This window comes from Lagenorhynchus albirostris, chromosome 16, assembly GCF_949774975.1.
Source record: "Lagenorhynchus albirostris chromosome 16, mLagAlb1.1, whole genome shotgun sequence".
NCBI lineage: Eukaryota > Metazoa > Chordata > Mammalia > Artiodactyla > Delphinidae > Lagenorhynchus > Lagenorhynchus albirostris.
In genome coordinates this window covers 8425178-8450737 of record NC_083110.1, presented here as the reverse complement: position 1 = coordinate 8450737, position 25560 = coordinate 8425178, and the positions used below count along the sequence as shown (strand labels likewise).

Sequence of the window (25560 nt, the reverse complement as noted above, 5' to 3'; positions counted from 1 at the left end):
AAATATATTTATTCTCTACGAGCCCTGTTCTTGTCCCCCACCTAACATGGTAAGAATCATCTCCACTGGGCTCCCGAGGAAGTATATCAAGGCATGCTCCATATAAAAATTATCATTTAAAAAAAAGCTTCAGTCTCCAATTTGATATGGAATAATCTCTGGCTTTGATAAGATGAACTAGACTCTGGATGAATCAGAAGAACCCCTTTCAGGTTCTTGCTATAGGGCATCATATCTCTATTGGCTAACAGGTCTCTGTGGGTAAAAGTTAGAGTATCTTCTATGTTACGGGCAACTTGATTTGTGATAAAATTAACTCCTGATTAGTTAACTGTGTATGGACTGGGGGAATACATCTAAAGATTCCTGACGAAGAGAAATGCTTGAGGTAGACCAGTTCGCAAGCATTAATTCCTCTTCTCTACCTTTCTGAGTAGACAGGCACTAAGGATGCCCTTTGATAGTTTTGCGAGTCTGAAGATTCAGTTGAAACTAAAAATGTATTGGTCAATGTATTTGTTTTCCATTGCTGTTGAACAAACTACCACAAACTTATCAGTTTAAAATAATGCCCATTTATTATCTCCTAGTTCTATAGGTAGGAAGTCCAGGTATGGCATGACTGGGGTTCTCTGCTTAGCGTCATGAGGATGAAATCAAGGTACTGGCTGGACCGTGTTCTCATCTGAGGCTCGGAATCCTCTTTCCAGTTCCTTGGTTGTTAAATGAATTCAGTTCTTTGTGGTTGTAGGACCGAGGTCTCCTTTTTCTTGCCAGCTATCAACCAGGGGCTGTTCTCAGATTTCCACCATGTGGCCCTCTCACACCACAACAGTTTGTTCGTTCCAGTCCAGGAGAAGATTTTATCTCACACTTTGGATCTCTGTGACTTCAAGAAGGAACCAATCTCTTTTAAGAGCTTCACCTGATTAGGTTAGGCCCATATGGCTAATCCACTTGATTAACTCAAAGTCAACTGGTTAGTAACCTAATGATGAGAGCTATACCCCATCATACTCAGATTCTGCCCACACTCAAGAAGAGAGGGTTATACATGGCATGTCCACCAGGGATCAGGACTCCTAGAGGTTGCAGTCTTAAAATTCTGCCTGCAACAGAGGGTACTGCCAGCTCTTTCCTTGGGCTCTCCCCGTTCTCGATCCTGAATGTTTGTCAGTACAATGGTAGGAAGAGATGAGGAAAAATTCACAGAAAACCTTACCAGGGACGGCATCTGCACTTGTCAGCACTATTCCTTTGTTGACATTACAGCCAGAGGACTCTTTGAAAAATGAAGATTCAATTAATCTGTTTGTTTTACTTAGAGATATTCTGAAGAGATTTTTTAAAAAAAATCAAATAGAAGGGAGAATCCTAAAAGAGGACCTGCCACATAGACGAAATAGCTTTTAAAGTCTGAGAACTCCACTCCAGCACTACACAATGCTCTTGATCTCGACCATGTAAGTTCTGGTCCTTTGAGGGGAGATGAGAGGCTAGCAGATCTTGTTCTCCTACCAGAGCCCAGTGTATCTCAGCAATTTTCTCTTTGTCCAGTTCACATATGAGCTTTAAGGTCAAGTCTGTGGTCACTGAGGGAAAGTGCAGTCCCTATACGGGAAAGAGATCTGTAGCTTTTTAGAAGAGCCCTGCCTGCATCTTTATGGAATAACCAGATCCTCGCCGGAACTAACTGTACGGCTGTATCTCGACCTGGATTTAACTGGATGACCCCATCAGTCTTTCAAAGATTTTTGTGCTTTTCCTTTTGATGTTATCTAGAAACAACTTATACTGGTCAAGACATCATTTCAGTTGTGTGAGCTGTACAAAAGGCAGAGACATCAAAATATGTTTAGCCATGTTGTCTACCAAGCTGATCAGATAGGATCTGCAGAGTGTGCGTGCACGTATATGTATATATTTTACATAGAGAAAATTTTCTATCCATCTTACCACACAGTTCTTTCGATTGCTTTACTTATGACTGAGCTACCTCTGCAGCAACAAAAGGAAATTATGAAGATGTTAAAAAAACACCAAATCAAGCATGGCACAGACATAAAGACAAGCTAGGTATAAGAACAATTTGAAAATAGAGCACTTATGAAGCCTCTTTAGTACTTTAGCAACAACAGTATATTCCTAAATTAATGGTTTCTCGAACATGCTCCTTTGAGTCATAGATATCCCCAGGGCTCACTTTCAGTGGTGGTGGGTGAGTTAGGGAGCTCAACTCAGGGCCTCACACTGTAGTTTTACCCAGAGCAGTTCCACTGTATTTTTTAAGAAGCTATGTAAAGTTAATAGGGAGGAATAGGAAAAATTCCACTCCCAAAAAGCGTTTGGAAGTCACAGGCATGGATAAACTCTGTAGTCCTTCTTATGGCAGAAAATGTGGAATTATGATTAACCCCTAAAAAATTAATAGTTAATGGTCATGGCTAAATAAAATTTATCATCTGCCTTAGAGACCAAAAGGATACATCCCAACACATCCAACAATAATCCAACTGATGGACCATAAAATTTTCAGACAGTTCATCAGAATGCTGTATTAACTCGATAACTGAGTTATCAGGATAAGTTTCAAGTCATTTTTTAAATTTTCAAAATTACGTGAAGTGTAAAGTCAAAAAACAAAGTTGTTTGTATGACTGCGCCACTCAGACTCACCTCAGAGCCTAGCTAGCTCATCACTACGATGGTAATTGGTTTCTGTGACAGGGCTGTAGCATGAACATTATGTGCTTAAATAGTATGAACGGGCGTTCTGCATTGTTTATAATTCTAACATCATTCTGTGAATCTACGTCATATAAATCAAACAAGTAAAACTCACACAGGCATTTCAAGAATTTAACTTCACGAGAAGAAATGCATCACATGCAAGCATTTTAAAATAACAACCAATTAAAAAAAAATCTCAGGTCATATCCATAGTAGTGGACAGTATAGACAGATAACATAGAAAAAAGTCCTTCTCCCACCTTCCCTGTGATATGCTGACACTGCTAAAAGCAATACTACAGGAGGGGAGATAGGCGATGGAAGGTTAGAGGGCCAGTTTTGAAACTGAGCAGGACCCTTGGGGCTCCTGGGGCCGAAAGCCTTTCTGTGTCTTCCGTTTCTTGTTTGTAGGGGACAGACTCCAGCCTCCACAACCTTCCTTGAGTTCCAAAGGGCAGATTTGAACAGTTGCTAATCAGGGAAGGGAGGGGATGCAGAAACAAGGGAGGAACAGCCCAGTAACAATAGTGCAGCCCTGAGGCAGGGTCCTGGCTCTGCCTCAAGGGATACATATAACAGTATCTTTAAGCTCTTTATAGAACTAAACCCTCAACAAATGGAAGATGTCAGCATTCTTCATTCCAGATCAAAGGAACCAGAGAAGCTCTTCAAGAAGACCACCTCAGGTCAGATTAAAGGAACCACAGAAACTCATCAGATTACCTGAGACCAGATTAAAGGACTGCAGGCCCTGCACACACCCTAATCTTATCAGCAACCCCGTCCTTGAACCAATGCTATAAAACTCCTCACCAAATCCTCCCAGGTTGGGGCACACAGTTTTCGAGGGCAGGAGCCCACTGTGTCCCCCTTTGCCTGGCAAAGCACTAAAGCTATTCTTTTCTACTTCACCCCAAAACTCTGCTCTGAGATTTGATTTGGCACCGGTACACAGAGGCTGCGTTCTCAGCATCAGTTTCACCCGCCACCCAGCGATACAGGTACGCAAAATAGAAATCAAGTTGTAAAAATGCAAAATTCCTATTATTTTCACAAACCTGTGTTTGAGAAATGATGGTCATACCTGCTCAAAAGCTTGTTGAATGAATAACTATAGAACTTAATGCAAATAATGAGCTGGCTAACTTTTTGAGGATTGGCAACAAGTCTACAGAGTATTAAAAGTATTTATTGGGGTATATCTTAAAATCCAAGACTATATATATTCAAGTAATAGGATATATTCAAAGCCATTTTGAAAAAAACTGTGCTCATTTTGAAATGAGATATTTATAAAATATGTTGTTAGATATTATCTTGTTTATATGCTCTGGATTACCACTTTCAGTGATGATGTAAATGTTCTCTATCTCTGCTGTCAAATAGGGCACCATTAGCCATAGGACCCTACAGAGCACTTGAAATGTAGCAAGTGCCACTAAGAAACTCAATTTTTTAATCTATTTCACTTAAATTAATGTAAATTCAAATAACCCCATGTGGCCAGTCTACTGGAAGTACAGCTCTAAAGAACACCTACCTTCTCATTTGCTTCATAAAGGGCTTTTGTTCTTTTCTTACAACCCTGTTCAAGGTCATCTCAGAGCCCCACAGGCAGAGGAATTTTTTCCCTGCATTGTGCTTCCATAGAACTTTCTGCATTTCTTTATTTTAGAACTTATTCGCTGAATAGAAATTATACAAGTGAGAACTTCCCCTGGAATTCTATCATCTGCATAAAGATAGGACAGCTTTGTCATCTCAGCATCCAGCAGAGAGCCTGATACTTGGTAGGTTCTCATTACATTTTTTTTTTTTTAAATGAATGAACAGATAGAAGCCATAAGCAGTTGATTAAACAGGGAAGTTCTAAACGAATATTTAATATTTGTGGAAAACCGTCCTTTTGCCTGCCATTTCGTTTCTTATTCACACTCATAAAAGCCATTTCTGCCTTATGGGAATCCTAGCTAAGTAGCAGAGAGAGAGTTTCTGCTAAAGTAATTTCAAGGGTATTGAACCAAACAAGCCACATGGCAACCTTGTGATCTACAGCTGCAACTCATCTGCTGGCTCACCCTCAAACCAAGATGGCTGGTCAAGAGGCATCAGAACAAAGAGCTTTACTGTGCCCCAAACCTGAAAACGACACGAGATGCAGCACACTTACCATCACCAACATCAAAGTCCTTGAAAGCCAATTCTGAACCCGAATCATCCAGAAGGATTTCGCCGTTCAGTGTGAACATCATGGTATGTTCTGTCATGTCAACCATACACCCCACAACATCGCCTGCTTGCCAAGAGCGCCCATAGTGCTCACTGCCCTGGTGCCACCGCTGGGCCTAGGGACAGAAGAGTCATTGTCACAGAGAAAGCCAGAAGAACAGCACCCACACACCCCTAATCGGCTCACACAGTAGCCTTTGTATTAACGCAGCGGGAGGAAGGAGTATAGTCAGCACATCTGTCTACAGAAATGCACAAAGCAATGTGGAGGTGCCAGGGGATGCTGAACCCCTGATACTAACATTGTATGTTACTGAATCTTGAGAAAAACCCAAATGCTATTTCATGATTTTCAGAGTCTAATATTTAAAAAATCAAACCGCACATCTTTTCTATTAAAAGAAAAACTGTCTCTTTACAAATTTATTTTTCTCACTACAATGAATGCTTCCCAGGATATGGGTTGCTTTTGTCTACTCCCCCAAATACAGAGAAGTATGACCAGAGACTCAACTGGGAACTGATCAGAGAAAATGACATTCTAGTTTTCATCTATTTCAAAATAAAATCCCATTCCTTGGAAGCAAAGGCACTCGCACTTCAGCAAAATAGAAATCTAGAAGCATTTCAGTACATACTAAAATCAAAAAAGGTTCAAATCAAACTTAAATATATTCTCAAGATATTTACTGAAATAGTAAGCCAAAAATTGAATATATATGTCAACACTGCCTTATATAATACACATAAAATCTCATAAATACCTGTGAAACATAGGATAAATGTCACTTTTTAATCTATACGTATGTTCCACTGATTTACAGATACAAAATTAGTTATATTAAATATTGTGTCAGATAAATCTTTAAATTTTTCCCTAAAGTATCACCTTCACTGTGAACTGACATATAACGGGATGCAGTCACCAATGCAAAGCAATGATTTGATTCTTCTAAAGCATAACACATTGTACTTTTTTAAAATTTTAATTAAATTAGGTATCAAAAGGTGTTAAATTTTTCCATCTGAAATAAAAAACAGGATTCAAGAATTGTAATATTTCAGAACACAGTGGGTCAGTTGGCCTAGAAGCCACAACACTAACTTATAGCCTAGAAATGCTTTCCCACACACACACCTGGGTACCCAGGCATCAAATCTCTTCATGATTGCTTATTGATTCTAATTTTCTTTTTTTAATTAGAAAATACTTTTTTCCTTCAAAAGGAATACAAATTCACTGAAGAAAATTAGGAAATAAAAATAGGATAAAAAAATAAAATGTCAATAATTTCATCCCCCCAAAAAGACTATTATTATTCTATTATGGCTGTGTCATATATACATATATTTTATTTTTTATTATTTTTAAAGTTTTTGTCTTGATATTCCTACTAATGTGTTTCTTTTTTATAATTTTTGAATTTTATTTTATTTATTTTTATATACAGATTCTCATTAGTCATCCATTTTATACATATTAGTGTATATATGTCAATCCCACTCTCCCAATTCAACACACCACCACCACCTCCCGCCACGTACCCGCCTTGGTGTCCATACATTTGTTCCCTACATCTGTGTCTCTGTTTCTGCCCTGAAAACGCGTTCATCTGTACCTTTTTTCTAGGTCCACATATATGCGTTAATATACGATATTTGTTTTTCTCTTTCTGACTTACTTCACTCTGTATGACAGTCTCTAGATCCACCCACGTCTCTACAAATGACCCAATTTCCTTCCTTTCTATGGCTGAGTAATATTCCATTGTATATATGTGCCACATCTTCTTTATCCATTCATCTGTTGATGGGCATTTAGTTTGCTTCCATGACCTGGCTATTGTAAATAGTGATGCAACGAACACTGGGGTGCATGTGTCGTTTGGAATGATGGTTTTCTCTGGGTATATGCCCAGTAGTGGGATTGCTGGATCATATGGTAATAATTAGTTTTTTAAGGAACCTCCATACTGTTCTTCATAGTGGCTGTATCAATTCACGTTCCCACCAACACTGCAAGAGGGTTCCCTTTTCTCCACACCCTCTCCAGCGTTTGTTGTTTGTACATTTTCTGATGATGCCCATTCTAACTGGTGTGAGGTGATACCGCATTGTAGTTTTGATTTGCATTTCTCTAATAATGAGTGACGTTGAGCAGCTTTTCATGTGCTTCTTGACCATCTGTATGTCTTCTTTGGAGAAATGTCTATTTAGGTCTTCTGTCTAGTTTTTGATTGGGTTGTTTTTTTAATATTGAGCTGCATGAGCTATTTATATATTTTGGAAATTAATCCTTTGTTCACTGATTCGTTTGCAAATATTTTCTCCCATTCTGAGGGTTGCCTTTTCGTCTTGTTTACGGTTTCCTTTGCTGTGCAAAAGCTTTGACGTTTCATTAGGTCCCATTTGTTTATTTTCGTTTTTATTTCCATTACTGTAGGAGGTGGATCAAAAAAGATCTTGCTATGATTTATATCAAAGACTTTTCTTCTACGCTTTCCTCTAAGAGTTTTATAGTGTCCGGTCTTACATTTAGGTCTCTAATCCATTCTGAGTTTATTTTTGTGTATGGTGTTAGGAAGTGTTCTAATTTCATTCTTTTATATGTAGCTGTCTGGTTTTCCCAGCACAACTTATTGAAGAGACTGTCTTTTCTCCATTGTATATCCTTGCCTCCTTTGTCATAGATTAGTGGACCATAGGTGCAAGGGTTTACCTCTGGGCTTTCTATCCTGTTCCATTGATCTATATTTCTGTTTTTGTGCCAGTACCATATTGTCTTGATTACTGTAGCTTTGTAGTATAGTCTGAAGTCAGAGAGTCTGATTCCTCCAGCTCCATTTTTTCCCCTCAAGACTGCTTTGGCTATTTGGGGTCTTTTGTGTCTCCACATAAATTTTTAGACTTTTTGTTCTAGTTCTGTAAGAAATACCATTGGTAATTTGATAGGGATTGCATTAAATCTGTAGATTGCTTTGGGTAGTATAGTCATTTACACAATATTGATTCTTCCAATTCAAAAACATGGTATATCTCTCCATCTGTTGGTATCATCTTTAATTTCTTTCATCAGTGTCTTATAGTTTTCTGCATACAGGTTTTTGTTTCCCTAGGTAGGTTTATTCCTAGGTATTTTATTCTTTTTGCTGCAGTGGTAAATGGTAATGTTTCCTTAATTTCTCTTTCAGATTTTTCATCATTAGTGTATAGGAATGCAAGAGATTTCTGTGCATTAATTTTGTATCCTGCAACTTTCCCAAATTCATTGATTAGCTTTAGTAGATTTCTGGTGGAATCTTTAGGATTCTCTATGTATAATATCATGTCATCTGCAAACAGTGACAGCTTTACTTCTTCTTTTCCAATTTGTATTCCTTTTATTTCTTTTTCTTCTCTGATTGCCGTGGCTAGGACTTGCAAAACTATCTTGACTAATAGTGGCCAGACTGGACATCCTCATCTTGTTCCTGATCTTAGTGGAAATGCTTTCAGTTTTTCACCATTGAGAATGATGTTTGCTGTGGGTTTGTCATATATGGCCTTTACTATGTTGAGGTAGGTTCCCTCTATGCCCACTTTCTGGAGAGTTTTTATCATGAATTGGTGTTGAATTTTGTCAAAAGCTTTTTCTGCATCTCTTGAGATGATCATATGGGTTTTATTCTTCAGTTTGTTAATATGGTGTATCACATTAATTGATTAGCATATATTGAAGAATCCTTGCATCCCTGGGATAAATCCCACTTGGTCAAGGTGTATGATCCTTTTAGTGTGCTGTTGGATTCTGTTCGCTAGTATTTTGTTGAGGATTTTTACATTTGTGTTCATCAGAGCTATTGGTCTGTAATTTCTTTGTAGTATCTTTGTCTGGTTTTGGTATCAGGGTGGTGGCCTCACAAAATGAGTTTGGGAGTATTCCTTCCTCTGCAATTTTTTGGAAGAGTTTGAGAAGGACAGGTGTTAGCTCTTTCCTAAATGTCTGATAGAATTCGCCTGTGAAGCCATCTGGTTCTGAGCTTGTTTGTTTCTTGGAAGATTTTAAATAACAGTTTCAACTTCAGTACTTGTGACTGGTCTCTTCATATTTTCTATTTCTTCCTGGTTCAGTCTTGGAAGGTTATACATTTCTAAGAATCTGTCCATTTCTTCCAGGTTGTCTATTTTATTGGCATAGAGTTTGCTTGTAGTAGTCTCTCAGGATGCTTTGAATTTCTGCGGTGTATGTTGTAACTTCTTTTTCATTTCTAATTTTATTGATTTGAGTCCTCTCCCTCTTTTTCTTGATGAGTCTGGATAATGGTTTATCAATATTGTTTACCTTCTCAAAGAACCAGCTTTTAGTTTTATTGATCTTTGCTATTGTTTTCTTTGTTTCTATTTCATTTATTTTTGCTGTGATCTTTATGATTTCTTTCCTTCTACTAACTTGGCATTTTGTTTGTCCTTCTTTCTCTAGTTCCTTTAGGTTAAGGTTAGATTGTTTATTTGAAATTTTTCTTGTTTCTTGAAGTAGGCTTATATTGCTATAAACTTCCTTCTTAGAACTGCTTTTGCTGCATCCCATAGGTTTTGGATCACTGTTTTTTCACTGTAATTTGTCTCTAGGTATTTTCTGATTTCCTCTTTAATTTCTTCAGTGATCCCTTGGATATTTAGTAACATATTATTTAGCCTCCATGTACTTTGTGTTTTTTACGTTTCTTCCCCTGTAATTCACTTCTAATCTCATATTGTTGTGGTCAGAAAAGATGCTTAATATGATTTCAATTTTCTTAAATTTACTGTGGCTTGATTTGTGACCCAAGATGTGATCTAACCTAGAGAATGTTCCGTGTGCACTAGAGAGGAATGTGTAATCTGCTGTTTTTGAATGGAATGTCCTATAAATATCAATTAAGTCTATCTGGTCTATTGTGGCATTTAAAGCTTGTGTTTCCTTATTAATTTTCTGTTTGGAAGATCTGTCTATTGGTGTAAGTGAGGTGTTAAAGTCCCCCACTGTTATTGTGTGACTGTTGATTTCCTCTTTTATAGCTGTTAGCCGTTGCCTTATGTATTGAGGTGCTCCTATGTTGGGTGCATATATATTTTAAATTGTTAGATAGTCTTGGATTGATCCCTTGATTATTATGTAGTGTCCTTCTTTGTCTCTTTAACATTCTTTATCTTAAAGTCTATTTTATCCGATATGAGTATTGCTACTCCAGCTTTCTTTTGATTTCCATTTGCATGGAATATCTTTTTCCATACCCTCCCTTTCAGTTTGTATGTGTCCCTAGGTCTGAAGTCGGTCTCTTGTAGACAGCATATATATGGGTCCTGTTTTTGTATCAATTCACTGAGCCTGTGTCTTTTGGTTAAAGAACTTAATCCATTCATGTTTAAGGTAATTATCAATATGTATGTTCCTATTACCATCTTCTTAATTGTTATGGGTTTGTTTTTGTAGGTCCTTTTCTTCTCTTGTGTTTCCCACTTAGAGAAGTTCCTTTAGCATTTGTTGTAGAGCTGGTTTGGTGGTGCTGAATTCTCTTAGCTTTTGCTTGTCTGTAAAGCTTTTGATTTCTCCATCGAATCTGAATGAGATCCTTACTGGGTAGAGTAATCTTGGTTGTAGGCTTTTCCATTCCATCACTTTAAATATATCATGCCACTCCCTTCTGGCTTGTAGAGTTTCTGCTGAGGAATCAGCTGTTAACCTTATGGGAGTTCCCTTGTATGTTATTTGTCATTTTTCCCTTGTTTCTTTCAATAATTTTTCTTCGTCTTTAATTTTTGTCAATTTGATTACTATGTGTCTTGGCATGTTTCTCCTTGGCTTTATCCTGTATGGGACTCTCTGTGCTTCCTGGACTTGGGTGGCTATTTCCTTTTCCATGTTAGGGAAGTTTTTGACTATCATCTCTTCAAATATTTGTCTTTTTCTCTGTCTCTTCTCTTTCTGGGACCCCTATAATGCAAATGTTGTTGCGTTTAATCTTGTCCCAAAGGTCTCTTAGGCCGTCTTCATTTCTTTTCATTCTTTTTTCTTTATTCTGTTCCATGGCAGTGAATTCCACCATTCTGTCTTCCAGGTTGCTTATCCGTTCTTTGGTCTCAGTTTTTCTGCTACTGCTTCCTTCTAGGGTATTTTTCATTTCAGTTACTGTATTGTTCATCTCTGTTTGTTCTTTAATTCTTCTAGGTGTTTGTTCTTTAATTCTTCTAGGTCTTTGTTAAACATTTCTTGCATCTTCTCGATCTTTGCCTCCATTCTTTTTCCTAGGTCCTGGATCATCTTCACTGTCATTATTCTGAATTATTTTTCTGGAAGGTTGCCTATCTCCACTTCATTTAGTTGTTTTTCTGGGGTTTTATCTTGTTCCTTCATCTACTACATAGCCCACTGCGTTTTCATCTTGTCTGTCTTTCTGTGAATGTGGTTTTTGTTCCACAGGCTAAAGGACTGTAGTTCTTCTTGCTTCTGCTGTCTGCCCTCTGGTGGATGAGGCTATCTAAGATGTTTGCGCAAGTTTTCTGATGGGAGGGACTGATGGTGGGTAGAGCTGAGTGTTGCTCTGGTGGGCAGAGCTCAGGTAAAACTTTATCCTGCTTGTCTGCTGATGGGTGTGGCTGGGTTCCCTCCCTGTTGGTTGTTTGGCCTGAGACAACCCAACACTGGAGCCTATCCGGCTCTTTGGTGGGGCTAATGGCGGACTCTGGGAGGGCTCATGCCAAGGAGTACTTCCCAGAACTTCTGCCGCCAGTGTCCTTGTCCTCATGGTGAGCCACAGCCACCCCCCGCCTCTGCAGCAGACCCTCCAACACTAGCAGGTAGGTCTGGTTCAGTCTCCTGTGGGGGTCACTGCTCCTTCCCCTGGGTCCCAACACTACTTTGTGTGTGCCCTCCAAGAGTGGAGTCTCTGTTTCCCCCAGTCCTGCCAATGTCCTGCAATCCAATGCTGCTGGCCTTCAAAGTCTGATTCTCTAGGAATTCTTCCTCCCATTTCCAGATCCCAGGTTGGGAAGCCTGATGTGGGGCTCAGAACCTTCACTCCAGTGGGTGGACTTCTGTGGTATAAGTGTTCTCCAGTTTGTGAGTCACCCACCCTGTAGTTATGGGATTTGATTTTATTGTGATTGTGCCCCTCCTACCATCTCATTGTGGCTTCTCCTTTGTCTTTGGATGTAGGGTATCATTTTTGGTGAGTTCCACTGTCTTCCTGTCGATGACCGTTCAGCAGTTAGTTGTGATTCCGGTGTTCTCGTAAGAGTGAGTGAGCGCACATCCTTCTACTTTGCCATCTTGAACCAATCTCTCCATATTTTGTATTTTTAATTTTAAAATATATTATGCAGCTAAAATTATCATTAAACACTTATATAATGTATAAATAAACAATAAAAGAAGCAACTGAGGGGAATTCCCTGGCGGTCCAGTGGTTTGGACTCTGCACTTTCACTGCCGTGGGCCCAGTTCAATCCCTGGTCGGGGAACTAGGATCCCACAAGCCACGAGGCCTGGGGAAATTAAAAAAAAAAAAAAAAAAAAAGCAACTGACCAGCTTCCACCAAACTTAAAACATAAAAATTACCAATAATGTTGAAAATGAAAACTCTTGGTGATTGCAAACAACAAATAGCATTCTTATGTCTATTAAATGTTTATACCTATCATTAATTATTGCTTGAGGATAAATTCCTTCTATGGAATTCCTCTGTCAAAGTGAATATATTTTAAATTAGCATACGGATTTTAAACATTTTTGATAGACAAGGATGATTCATCTTTTTGATATGATAGAGAATCAATATTTTCCTTCTTGAATTTTGAATAATCTTGACTATTCACAGGGTGAGGGAAAACGTTTTGAGGCTACAAGAACAAAAGTTTTCCTAGGAACTATTTTCTCAAGGTTGAGCTCAGGAAAGTACTAATATTACTGTACCACCAAAAGGAATACCAGAGGAAATCAAGCCAGGCAGCGTGGGAGCCCACAGCGTGTGGATGCCTGGTGCACGGCAGCCTACAAAACCAGGAGCCTACAAACTCCAGTGCCCGGGGCCCAGCAAAGCACACTCACCTTGAAGCCATCGAAAGCAAAGGCACGTTCATCCGAGCCAAGCTCCTGATCGGGTTGACAGCCTGGTCTGCTCCAGCCAACTCTCATGTCTCCAGCAGTGACAGCCTCAAATTCAAAATACCATCTTCCTGCCTTCACAGCGTAAGTTTTCTCAGCGCGGAAGATTCGGAACCTTTCTCCTGTGCCGCTGCACACTTCAGCTCTGGCAGCTGTGAATGGAAAGGGATTCTGGTGATCGTTGCATGGGGAATTGAAAGAGGAGGGCAGATACCACTTAACCTACAGGGATGATGCTAAAGATACCTTCTATTCTTATGTTGGTTCATATGTTGTTACAAAGTGTTTTCATATCAGATGGAAGCAGCTGGGTGAAGTGGAAAGTACATGGCCTTCCTTGGGAGATGCTGGTTGTTAACTCTCACTAATGCTGTTGGGCAGATGATGTAAAAAAAAAAAATTTTTCTTTCCTGTAGAGAAAAGCCTAACAGCCACTTGGCGGTTTGGTAGTGGAAGATGAGATGAACTTGAGGGCAAGAATGGGAAGAAGACAATAAAAGAGGTTTAAACTGTTCTGCATAGGAAATAAATAGACATTCATGGGTAGGAGAGAAGAGAGAAGAAGCACCCAGGAAGTGAGGAGGAGAGAAAGAAAACAAGAGAGAGCTATACATTAGCAGAGAATCGGAACCATTGGTAAGTTTCCCAGACAGAACGGCTAGGGGCATAAGTCTTCTGCTACCCCACCTCTTCACTGTATATACACACAAATGCTGTGTTTAAGTGACTTGAGGAAAAAATAAAAGGGTCAGGTCCAACCTCAGGATCCGTGTGGTGAGACAGGGAAAAAACATCTGTAGGACATGAGGTGCCTCAGAGATGGAGTGTGCCAGTGGTACAAAACCTCAGACCAGGGGACCTGGAGCTAGAATGACTTGGAGAACGTCACCTCCTGGGAAATCACAGCGCAAGGGGACAAGGGTCCGCTGACCTGGTATCAGAGGATGTGGTCAGCTCCACGAAGTTTGGGGTTAGATACAGAGAAGCAAATTTAAGTGACTTAATGAAGTCACACGACTAATGGCAGAATTCGGGAGCCGCCAAACGCTACAACCTGTGTTCTCTCCGCTCTACCTTCAGGAGCTCACACAGAGTTAGCAGGTACCAGTTAAATATTAGTGCTCATCTGTTCTCAGGAGTTAGGGAAGACCTGATAAATAATAAAAGTTTATTAAAAGCTAAACTACTGATGTGACCAAATAAATAAAAATAGTCACGATATGCTCTAAAGGTTGACAATAAACACACAGGTCATCTTTAACAAGTTAAGGTTAGATTGAAGAAAAGAAAAATGGACTAAGAGGTCCCAGCACATAATAGGAGCTGATTTAATGAAATGATCAATTATTACTTTCTGATGACTTTATGGTGATTTTAGGGCATGTAGATGAACTGCATCTGCTGATAAACCTTTCAAAACCTGGGTTAAATTTCTGAATAAGCAACATTTTGTTTTTTCACCTTTCCCCACATATACACACATGCTCACACCTAACGACTTAGTCTGCTCCAAGCAAATCTCCTGTGTCCAGCAGTGACAGCCTCAAATGTCACACACTCATATCATACAATACATTCAAACACCTTACTGAAAACATGAATGCAGTAATACAGTTTAAAAATGAGACATTTATAATACTCTATGCAGCAGACAGCACGTACAAAATTCTCTGAAGAGAGAAAGTTTGCTTTCGATACATCCAAGGTGGGAGTGGAAAGGGGCTTAAATGAGAGAAACATCTCCGTGATGAAGGGTACAATATTCTCACATCTGTTACTTAATAACCGAATGATTTTTGAAAGGTAGAATAGTAAACTACTTTTTTGAGGACAAGAAAATTAACTATTAAGGAGATAGTTCTAAATGCCATAATATTAAAAAAAATAGGAAAAGCCACATTTCCAGAGTCAGTATTTTCTCAAGAAACAGCACACTGATCCGCTGCTTCTTTAAATCATGGCTGTAATCTTCCCTAAACTAATCTAAGAGGTACAGAAAACAAGCTTTGAAGTACACAAACATTGGGAGATTCCTCTTCAGGAAAATAAAACGCTCTCACATATTATCCTTATGTTTAGTGATGTCGACATGTGCAAATACAGTCATGCTTACATTCTAGTATGTACTAACAAATTCAATCCCAATTTCCTGAGTATGAAACACTCAGTTTTTTAGAAAACTAAACTGCTGAAAAACTCACATGTCCTTTCTCCTGTTTTATGTTTCCAGGACTTTGGACTCCACGAACTGCACAGTGTGCTCAAGAAATGCAAATAAATGTTAATATTAGCTTAAATCAAATACATTGGAAAATGTGGTATAAAAATATAACCACTATTTATTTAATTTCTTTAAAAGCTCACTACAGAGCCTGGAGTCTCGCCCAGGGCAGCTGGTCCGCTCTCATCGGGGTGTCCTGGCAAAAGCCCGCATGGCAGGCAGAACTCGACAAGAAAAGCATCACTGGAGCTCAAGTTTGTTTGGAAAACAGCCTCAAGTTCTACCTGTCCTCGGTGATCTGTGGTTTTCTATGTGACCAGGAAATCAAATTGATAATCTGATCAGTCTGATCTCCAAACTGAAGCAGGAAGATAAAGCGATGACAAAGGAGAGAGCAACTCCCCCAGCCACCTGTCCAGATTTGGAAGTTCTACCTAAAGCCAAAGGGTTAACTTCTAAGCAGCACGTTTTTAGAAAAGAACAATCTAAAGGTATAAAAATAGTAAGAGTTCTGATTTTCCACAGTGGAAAAATGCCATAAACGAGAAAAGACACAAAGTTACCAAGAGAGTCATTTTCCCAAGAGAAAATGTTGCCGCTGGAGAGATAACATGAAACTCTTGCGAGCTGGAGTGAAGTACAAGTTATCTCCAAAATTACATTTTCTTTGAGCATTCCTACAAGCAATTGTTTGCATAAAGGTGACTCAGATACTGAGTGTTTCAAACATAAATTGGTATTGGTTTAGTTGTTCTCTTCTTATTTTTTTATTACTTGTTTTATTTTAATAATATTTTTAAAATTTTATTTTAATAACTTTATTTTATTTTTTCTTTCTTTCTTATTTTTCTCCCTTTACTTCTGAGCCATGTGGCTGACAGGGTCTTGGTCCTATGGCTGGGTGTCAGGCCTGAGCCTCTGAGGTGGGAGAGCCGAGTTCAGGACATTGTACCACCAGAGACTTCCTGGCTTCATGTAATATCAATCAGCAAGAGATCCCCCAGAGATCTCTGTCTCAACGCAATGATCCAGATCCACCCAACGGTCAGTAAGCACCACTGTGGGACGCCCCATGCCAAACAACAGCAAGACAGGAACACAACCCCACCCATTAGCAGAGAGGCTGCCTAAAATCATACTAAGTTCAGAGACACCCCAAAACACACCACCGGATACCACCCTGCCCAATAGAAAGACAAGATCCAGCCCGACCCATCAGAACTCAGGCACCAGTCCCCTCAACCAGAAAACCTACATAAGACACTGAACCAACTTCACTCACTGGGGGCAGACACCAAAAACAACGGGAACTACGAACCTGCAGCCTGTGAAAAGGGGACCCCAAACACAGTAAGTTAAGCAAAATGAGAAGGCAGAGAAACACACAGCAGATGAAGGAGCAAGGTAAAAAGCCACCAGACCTAACAAATGAAGAGGAAATAGGCAGTCTACCTGAACAAGAATTCAGAGTAATGATAGTAAAGATGATCCAAAATCTTGGAAATAGAATAGAGAAAATACAAGAAACATTTAACAAGGACCAAGAAGAACTAAGGAGCACAAAAACAATGATGAACAACATAAAAATGAAATTAAAAATTCTCCAGGGTAAGACGGGAATAAAGACACAGACCTACTAGAGAATGGACTTGAGGATATGGGGAGGGGGAAGGGTAAGCTGTGACAGAGTGAGAGAGTGGCATGGACATATATACACTACCAAACGTAAAGCAGATAGCTAGTGGGAAGCAGCCGCATAGCACAGGGAGACCAGCTCGGTGCTTTGTGACCACCTAGAGGGGTGGGATAGGGAGGGTGGGAGGGAGGGAGATGTAAGAGGGAAGAGATATGGGAACATACGTATATGTATAACTGATTCACTTTGTTATAAAGCTTTAACTAACACACCATTGTAAAGCAATTATACTCCAAAAAAGATGTTAAAAAAAATTCTCTAGAAGAAATCAATAGCAGAATAACTGAGCCAGAAGAATATATAAGTGACCTGGAAGACAAAATACTGGAAATAAGTACTGCAAAGCACAATAAAGAACAAAGAATGAAAAGAATTGAGGACAGTCTAGAGACCTCTGGAACAACATTAAACGCACCAGCATTCAAATTATATGGGTCCCAGAAGAAGAAGAGAAAAAGAAAGGGACTGAGAAAATATTTGAATCGATTATAGCTGAAAAATTCCCTAATATGGGAAAGGAAATAGTCAATCAAGTCCAGGAAGCACAGAGAGTCCCATGTGGGATAAATCCAAGGAGAACCACGCCAAGACACAAATTAATCAAACTATCAAAAATTAAATACAGGGCTTCCCTGGTGGCGCAGTGGTTGAGAGTCCGCCTGCCGATGCAGGGGACACGGGTTCGTGCCCCGGTCCGGGAAGATCCCACATGCCACGGAGCGGCTGGGCCCGTGAGCCATGGCCGCTGAGCCTGCGCGTCCGGAGCCTGTGCTCCACAACGGGAGAGGCCACAACAGTGAGAGGCCCGTGTACAGCAAAAAAAAAGAAAAAAAAAAAGAATGAAATTAGAACACTCCCTAACACCATACACAAACTCAAAATGGATTAAAGACCTAAACGTAAGGCCAGAAACTATAAAAACTCTTAGAGGAAAACATAGGCAGAACGCTATGACATAAATCACAGCAAGATCCTTTTTGACCCACCTCCTAGAGAAATGGAAATAAAAACAAAAATAAACAAATAGGACCTAATGAAACTTTAAAACTTTTTCACAGCAAAGGAAACCATAAATAAGATGAAAAGACAATCCTCAGAATGGGAGAAAATATTTGCAAACGTATCAGCAAAGGATTAATCTCCAAAAACACAAGCAGCTCAATATCAAGAAAACAAACAACCCAATTCAAAACTGGGCAGAAGACCTAAATAGATATTCCTCCAAAGAAGATATACATATAGCCAACAAACACATGAAAAGATCCTCAGCATCACTAATCATTAGAGCAATGTAAATCAAAACTACCATGAGGTATCACCACATACCAGTCAGAATGGCCATCATCAAAATATCTACAAACAATAAATGCTGGAGAGGGTGTGGAGAAAACGGAAACCTCTTGCAGAGTTGGTGGAAATGTAAATTGATACAGCCACTATGGAGAACAGTATGGAGGTTCCTTAAAAAACTGAAACTAGAACTACCATATGACCCAGCAATCCCACTACTGGGCATATATCCTGAGAATACCATAATTCAAAAAGAGTCATGTACCAAAATGTTCACTGCAGCACTATTTACAATAGCCAGGACATGCAAGCAACCTAAGTGTCCATCAACAGATGAATGGATATAGAAGATGTGGCACATATATACAATGGAATATTACTCATCCATAAAAAGAAACAAAATTGAGTCGTTTGTAGTGAGGTGGATGGACCGAGAGACTGTCATACAGAGTGAAGTCAGTCAGAAAGAGAAAAACAAATAGCATATGCTAACACATATATATGGACTCTAAATATATATATATGGTTCTGAAGAAGCTAGGGGCAGGACAGGAATAAAGACGCATATGTTGAGAATGGACGTGAGGACATGGGGAGGGGGAAGGGTAAGCTGGGACAAAGTGAGAGAGTGGCACTGACATATATACACCACCAAAAATAAAATAGATAGCTAGTGGGAAGCAGCCACATAGCACAGGAAGATCAGCTCGGTGCTTTGTGACCACCTAGAGGGGTGGAGTAGGGAGGGTGGGAGGGAGACGCAAGAGGGAGGAGATATGGGGATATATGTATACGTATAGCTTATTCACTTTGTTATACAGCAGCAACTAACGCAACAGTGTAAAGCAATTATACTCCAATAAAGATGTTTAAAAAAAAGCTCACTACAAATTTTTCTTGGTATTAATATTTACCACTAATCTTTTCTGCTAATAGAGGTAATAAAAACAGGGGTAGTATATAGAAAATTTGGGTCAATAAGAGGTAATGATGAAGAATTTCTTAGTCCTGGCATTTTTTCCCTGACCTTAAGCTGTTGCACTATTCTATTGTTTTAATTGAAGTGTAGTTGATGTAAAATATTATATGTTATATGTGTACAATATAGTGATTCACAATTTTTAAAGGTTATGCTTCGTTTTTAGTCATTATAGAATACTGGCTATATTCCTTGTGTTATACAATATATCCTTGTAGCTTATTTTACACATAATCGTTTGTACCTCTTAATTCCCTCTCCGTATATTACCCCTCCCCCTTCCCTCTCCCCACACTGTTAACCTCTGATTTGTTCTCTGTGAGTCTGTTCCTTTTGTATTTGTTATATTCACTAGTTTGCTGTATTTTCAGATTCCACATATTAGTGATATCATACACTATCTGTCTTTCTCTGTCTGACTTATTTCACTTAGCATAATACCCTCCAAGTCCATCCATGTTTGTGCAAATAACAAAATTTCCTTCTTTATTACGGCTGAGTAGTTCTCCACTGTGTATATATACACATCTATATCCATTCATTTGTTGATGGACACTTAGGTGGCTTCCATATCTTGGCTATTGTAAATAATGCCGTTATGAACGTTGGGGTACTTGTATCTTTTCAAATTAGTGTTTTTGTTTCTTTCAGATACACACCCAGGGGTGGAATTGCTGGGTCATAACTGCTACGCTATTCTTACCCTCACTGATGGCATTCAACTGAACTTGAAATTAACATGCTATTCATAGATATCATCATGCCAAGGACTTGTAAGCTCCATGGATCTTCCTCCAAATGTCCATGTGGCTCATAGTTTATATTCGATATTTCTTACATTAGTTTAGGGTAGCTTGCAACCACAGTTTAAAGAAGCAACAGTTCAGCATTTCTGTTTTTGGATAAAATACTAATAACTAAATGGAAATCTGGATCCACAGACGTTTAAAAACAGATTACGCAGGCAACCTGAAACAAATTTTTGTTGCATACCCTGTAGCATCAAGTGGTTGAACACAAAGTAGGTGCCCTATAAACACCTGCTGGACTGAGTCTACGAACAAAGGGTCTCCTGATCCCTGGACACAGAAGCCCAGGTAAATAGCTAATCAGCAGCACCACCGTCAAAGGTACAGAACTCTCGCCCGCAAACATGCAATTCTCATCCTTTGCTTGACTTTTTTTAAAATTTTATTTAATTTTTTATTTTTATTTATTTACTTATTTCTGGTTGCGTTGGGTCTCTGCGCACAGGCTTTCTCTAGCTGCATCGAGAGGGGCCTACTGTTCGTTGCGGGCTTCTCATTGCAGTGGCTTCTCTTGTTGCAGAGCACGGGCTCTAGGCACATGGGCTTCAGTAGTTGTGGCACTTGGGCTCAGTAGTTGTGGCTCACAGGCTTAGTTATTCTGTGGCATGGGGGATCTTCCCGGACCAGGGATCAAACCTGTGTCCGCTGCATTGGCAGGTGGATTCTTAACCACTGCACCACCAGGGAAGTCCCCCTTTGCTTGATTTTAAACACTCTACACTCATACAATTCTAGCTCATGTAAGTATGTTACATAAATGGTTTTTAAATTGTTATAATGAATATAACACTAATTGACATTTTAAAAAAATGAACAGTTAGCAGATATATTTCTATCACACTTATCAAAGCTACTCAAAGAAGAAATTCGGGATTTATGCTTTTAACAAACCACTTTAAGGGCAAGATCTGATCATATACTGTGTTCCTAGTACCTCACAGATCCTAGCACGGAGAGGGCAAACACCAATGACCATTCAAATAGGATGTAAAATATCTATACACGCTGCATTCCAAACCATACATTTAAAAGACAATTACCACTAGAGGGCAGTCAAGATCTAAGCATGTATTAAAATTACAAGTTTTTTATAATAAGCTATGAAGGAAGGCAGGCTAGTCTCTTGAAAATTGTATTTGTATCTTGATTCCTTTAGGTGTATCTGTATAATAATCTTAAAAAATCATTGATATTAACCAGTTATCTTTTTAACCTGGTATAATTTCTAAGTAAGCAATTCAAATCTCAATAAAACTTTGTAATGAATAAAAATAAATGACTTTTTCAAATGTTTTAAAATATTACTTAGAACAATTCTCCAAAAATAGTATAATTCAAACATTGAGTTCATATTCATTCTGGAATACACAAATCATCATTCTGCTGACTAACAGAAAATAAATGATAGCCCTGACCAATTACATAAGGTTAGATTCAGTTTTATCAAAAATTTTACATCCTTTACTTTTTTTTTTTGCAGTACGTGGGCCTCTCGTGGGCCTCTCACTGTTGTGGCCTCTCCCGTTGCGGAGCACAGGCTCCGGACGCGCAGGCTCAGCGGCCATGGCTCACGGGCCCAGCCGCTCCGCGGCATGGGGGATCTTCCCAGACCGGGGCACGAACCCGTGTGCCCTGCATCGGCAGGCGGACTCTCAACCACTGCGCCACCAGGGAAGCCCCCAGAGGCCATTGTTTAACACTGCAGCTGCTTGAGGTGGCAATAACAGCTGAGGCAAACAACAAGCTGTCCGAAATATTTGAAAAGAAAAGCTGGGGAATGAGATACCCACAATAGGCTGTGAAAAGTTTCCACATAATCCTGGTGATCTAGTAAGCCATGCTCACGCCCAGGGTTCTGGGTTCAGGAAAAGACCTGAGAAGGCCCGAAGTTCTCACGTCTGGAAGACCCTGAGGTTCTGCAAAAGCCATAAGTGAAGGCTAAGGTGGGGACTGGCTGGCTGTGTGTCCAAGGCATCTCCCAGCATGCACACAGAGTCCCTTCCTTGACAAAAGCTGGGAGATTCACGGGTCCCATTTATGGAAGTCTCTGTCTAGTCACAAGCTGACACCAAGCCGATGAAATAGAGATTTCAGCAGCCACACGTGACAGACAGAACATACCCTACAGAACTAGCTAAGAAATTCATTAAACAAATAAGTAACAGCAATTACAACAAGCACAATAACAAACCCTGAAGGGAGATTCCAGAGTTGACATAGTATACTACTTAAAATGTCCAGTTTTCAACAAAAATAGTGAGACAAGCAAAGAGACAAGAAAGTACATCTTATATACAGGGGAAAAAAGTCAATAGAAATTGTCACTGAGGAAGCCCAGATACTGGACCTATTAGACAAAAATGTTAGTTCTCCCTTTTGTACAAGGCCAAACCCTTTACCCATGTTGTGAATTTCATTCCCCCACCCCCAACCATCCTCAGATCATACTTCATCAAGTTCCTCTCCTTTCCTTTCAACTCTCCTTTCCTCTGATTCTTTTCCTTAGCATTTAAAAATGTCCAAAATTCTCCTATTTAAAAAAATGAAAATTTTAACCCTCTTTTTCTCTCTAGCAATAGTCTCAGCTTCATATATGTGTGTGTGAGTGTGTGTGTGTACACATATATACATATGTATTGAGCCTTGGTGGCTCTGTCTAGTTGTCTCACATGCATCTCAAACTCAACATATTTAAAATCAAACTCAGAATCTCCCATTTCCCATCTCTATCTGCTCCAACTCCTGTGCTCCCAGTGTATGTGAAGGTACTCACCAGCTACTAACCCAGAAGCCATCCCGGACACTCCTTCATCCTTCCACTGATTCTATTTCTAAATGCCAAACAATTCTGTCCTGTGAATTCTGTGAATTCTCTCTATTCACAGTATTGGCTAAGATCAGGCCTTCAACACTCCTCATCTATACTTCTTTTAGAGCCACCAAACTGCTGTCCTCACCTCTAATTTTGTTCACCTTCAGCCCATTCTCCAAAGAGCCACTGGAGTAATTCTTTTAAACAGAAAACCCTCGTTTCAGTCTCTGTCTTCTCTCCTTCATCTTCCCCTGCTTCTCAAACTTCACTCCATATTCGGCCACGTAAAGCTATCTGATTCCCACGTGCAACCCTCCCTTGTCACTCCAAGCCCTGACACAAACTGTCCTCTCTGTCTGGAACACATGAACCTCACTGATTCCTACTCATTCCTCTAAATTTCACCCTAGCTTTGATGGTTTTAAAACATGTCTCCAAATATTTTGTCACACTTCCCTTCAAAAAGTGTGGGCTTAAGGGTGCAATGCATTTAGTGACTCACTTCCAACAAACAGAATATGGCAGAAGTAATTGTAACAGGCATTGAGGCTTCCTCCTCGCACTATCTCTTAGATTACTAACTCTGGGGGAAGCCAGCTGCCATATGAAGGCACTGAAGCATCTCTCTGAGGAGGTCTACATGACAAGGAACTTAGGTCTCTTGCCAATATCCAGAGACAAACTGAGCCCTTTAACCAACAACTATGCAAGTGAACTGTCTTAGAAGCAAATCCTCCAGCCCCACTGAAGTCTTCAGATGACTGCAGCCCTGGCCGACTTGATAGCAACCTCAAGAGAGGCCATGATTCAGAACGACCTAACTAATCCACTCAAATCCCTAACCACAGAAATTTTCAGATAACAAACATTTGTTGGTTTAAGCCATTAAAATTTAGGGAGGGAGGTATTTGTTACACAGCAGTAGATAACTAATACACCTCCTTTATGAAGATTTCTCTGACACCACCAAGATCAGTGAAATCCTCTCTGCTGTGACACTTGGGCATTAATGTTTACACTGTATGAAAGCGTTGACAATTTAGTCTACTTTCCCTGCCTATCCTGAAAGCTACCTGTGGGCAAAGCTGTCTTATTCATTGTTGAATCCCCAGAACTAAGCACGGGAGATGTTCAATAACTATGTATTAAAATCAAATGAAAATGAGGATGATTTGAAATATGGAAGTAAAATGAAACCCAAAGATGGATTTAGTAAATATAAGCTCCTTTTCTTCCTTCTTGAAATTCATATAAGTCACAAGAAAGTAGGTAACCATAAGGTAGTAATACATTGCCTCACAGAGGTGTTAAGAAGATGAAATTTTATTATGGTTGTACATAATATAAAACACTGTATGTCATCAGAATAACATCTTATCCAGTATCCTCCTGAATGCAGTTCTCACTAAAAGTGAATATATCAGATCTGACACAGTTTATGCCCATAATTGATAATGTTTTAAAATGTAATCATCATTATTTTTCTCTGGCATACACTGCTTATTTCTTTGTACAGGGCTAAATGTATTCTCCTCCTTGAATATTGACCACAATTAACTATTTCCTTGAAGACTTAAGGTTATTGTTAGAGCCATGATTAATCATTTCTCTGAGATATACAGTGGGCTTGTTTCTTTCCTGTTTTCTCCTTAATTCACTGGCTGTCATCTATAGCTTTAGAACTGAGTCAGCCTGACTTGGGCAGCACTCTTTCTATGTAATTTTAAACGAGTATCAGAAAAGCAATGGTGGAGGAAAGACCTATAAATGTAGGTAAGACTCTAGACATCCAAAATATAAATATTCATGTGGGAAGGAATGAAAATAAAATTGGGGATATCAAATGGTTGATATGTCAGACTTTAAAAGCATGGTTGATTTTTCCCCAAACCTTTTATTATTATCATTATAACATCTTCCAACAGAAAAGATATAGACTGTCATCTCTCTTATCTAATACTCTCTAGGGAGACACAAAGTTAGAAAGAAGCTCAAAAACTTCTATGAGGACTGTACCCTTGTTAGGTATTTATTGTACTTATATTAGGTATATACCTAATAGAGTAGTTGAATCAAATATTTTAAAAGTATGCACGGCTTTCCCGGTGGCACAGGGAATCTGCCTGCCAATGCAGGGGACACTGGTTCAATCCCTGGCCGGGGAAGATCCCACATGCCACGGAGCCACTAAGCCAGTGTGCCACAACTACTGAGGCTGCACTCTAGAGCTCGTGAGCCACAACTACTGAGCCCACGTGCCGCAACTACTGAAGCCTGCACACCTAGAGCCTGTGCTCCACAACGAGAAGCCACGACAATGAGAAGCCCACGCACCACAACGAAGAGTAGCCCCCACTCGCCGCAACCAGAGAAAGCCCTCACGCAGCAACGAAGACCCAACACGGCCAAAAATAAAAACAAATAAATAAATTAATAAAAAATAATTAAAAAAAATAAAAGTACGCAAAAACACTGGAAAATGCTATACTATCCTAAGGTATTATTAATAAACATTTGTATGCCTGATATATCCAATTGTTCACTAAGGAGTACATTTAATAGGTAATTACAAAATGGGATTGTGGCTTTGTGAAACTAGGAGTCACTATGACTAATGATTGAAGTTCTCCATAGAATGCCACAATCACTAAGGAGATATTAGACACAGCCA

The 25560-nt window shown here is 39.4% G+C and overlaps 1 protein-coding gene across 1 annotated transcript in view; it reads right to left on the bottom strand.

Moving 5' to 3' along the window:
- RYR2 (ryanodine receptor 2) overlaps positions 1-25560 on the bottom strand; it is a 542915-nt gene that overhangs the window by 254614 nt on the left and 262741 nt on the right. The window contains exons 28-29 of the mRNA XM_060126891.1: positions 13026-13234; positions 4901-5075 (exon numbers count right to left, since the gene is read on the bottom strand). Of these exons, the coding sequence (XP_059982874.1) occupies positions 4901-5075; positions 13026-13234 (384 nt within the window). The remainder of the gene's footprint in view (positions 1-4900; positions 5076-13025; positions 13235-25560) is intronic.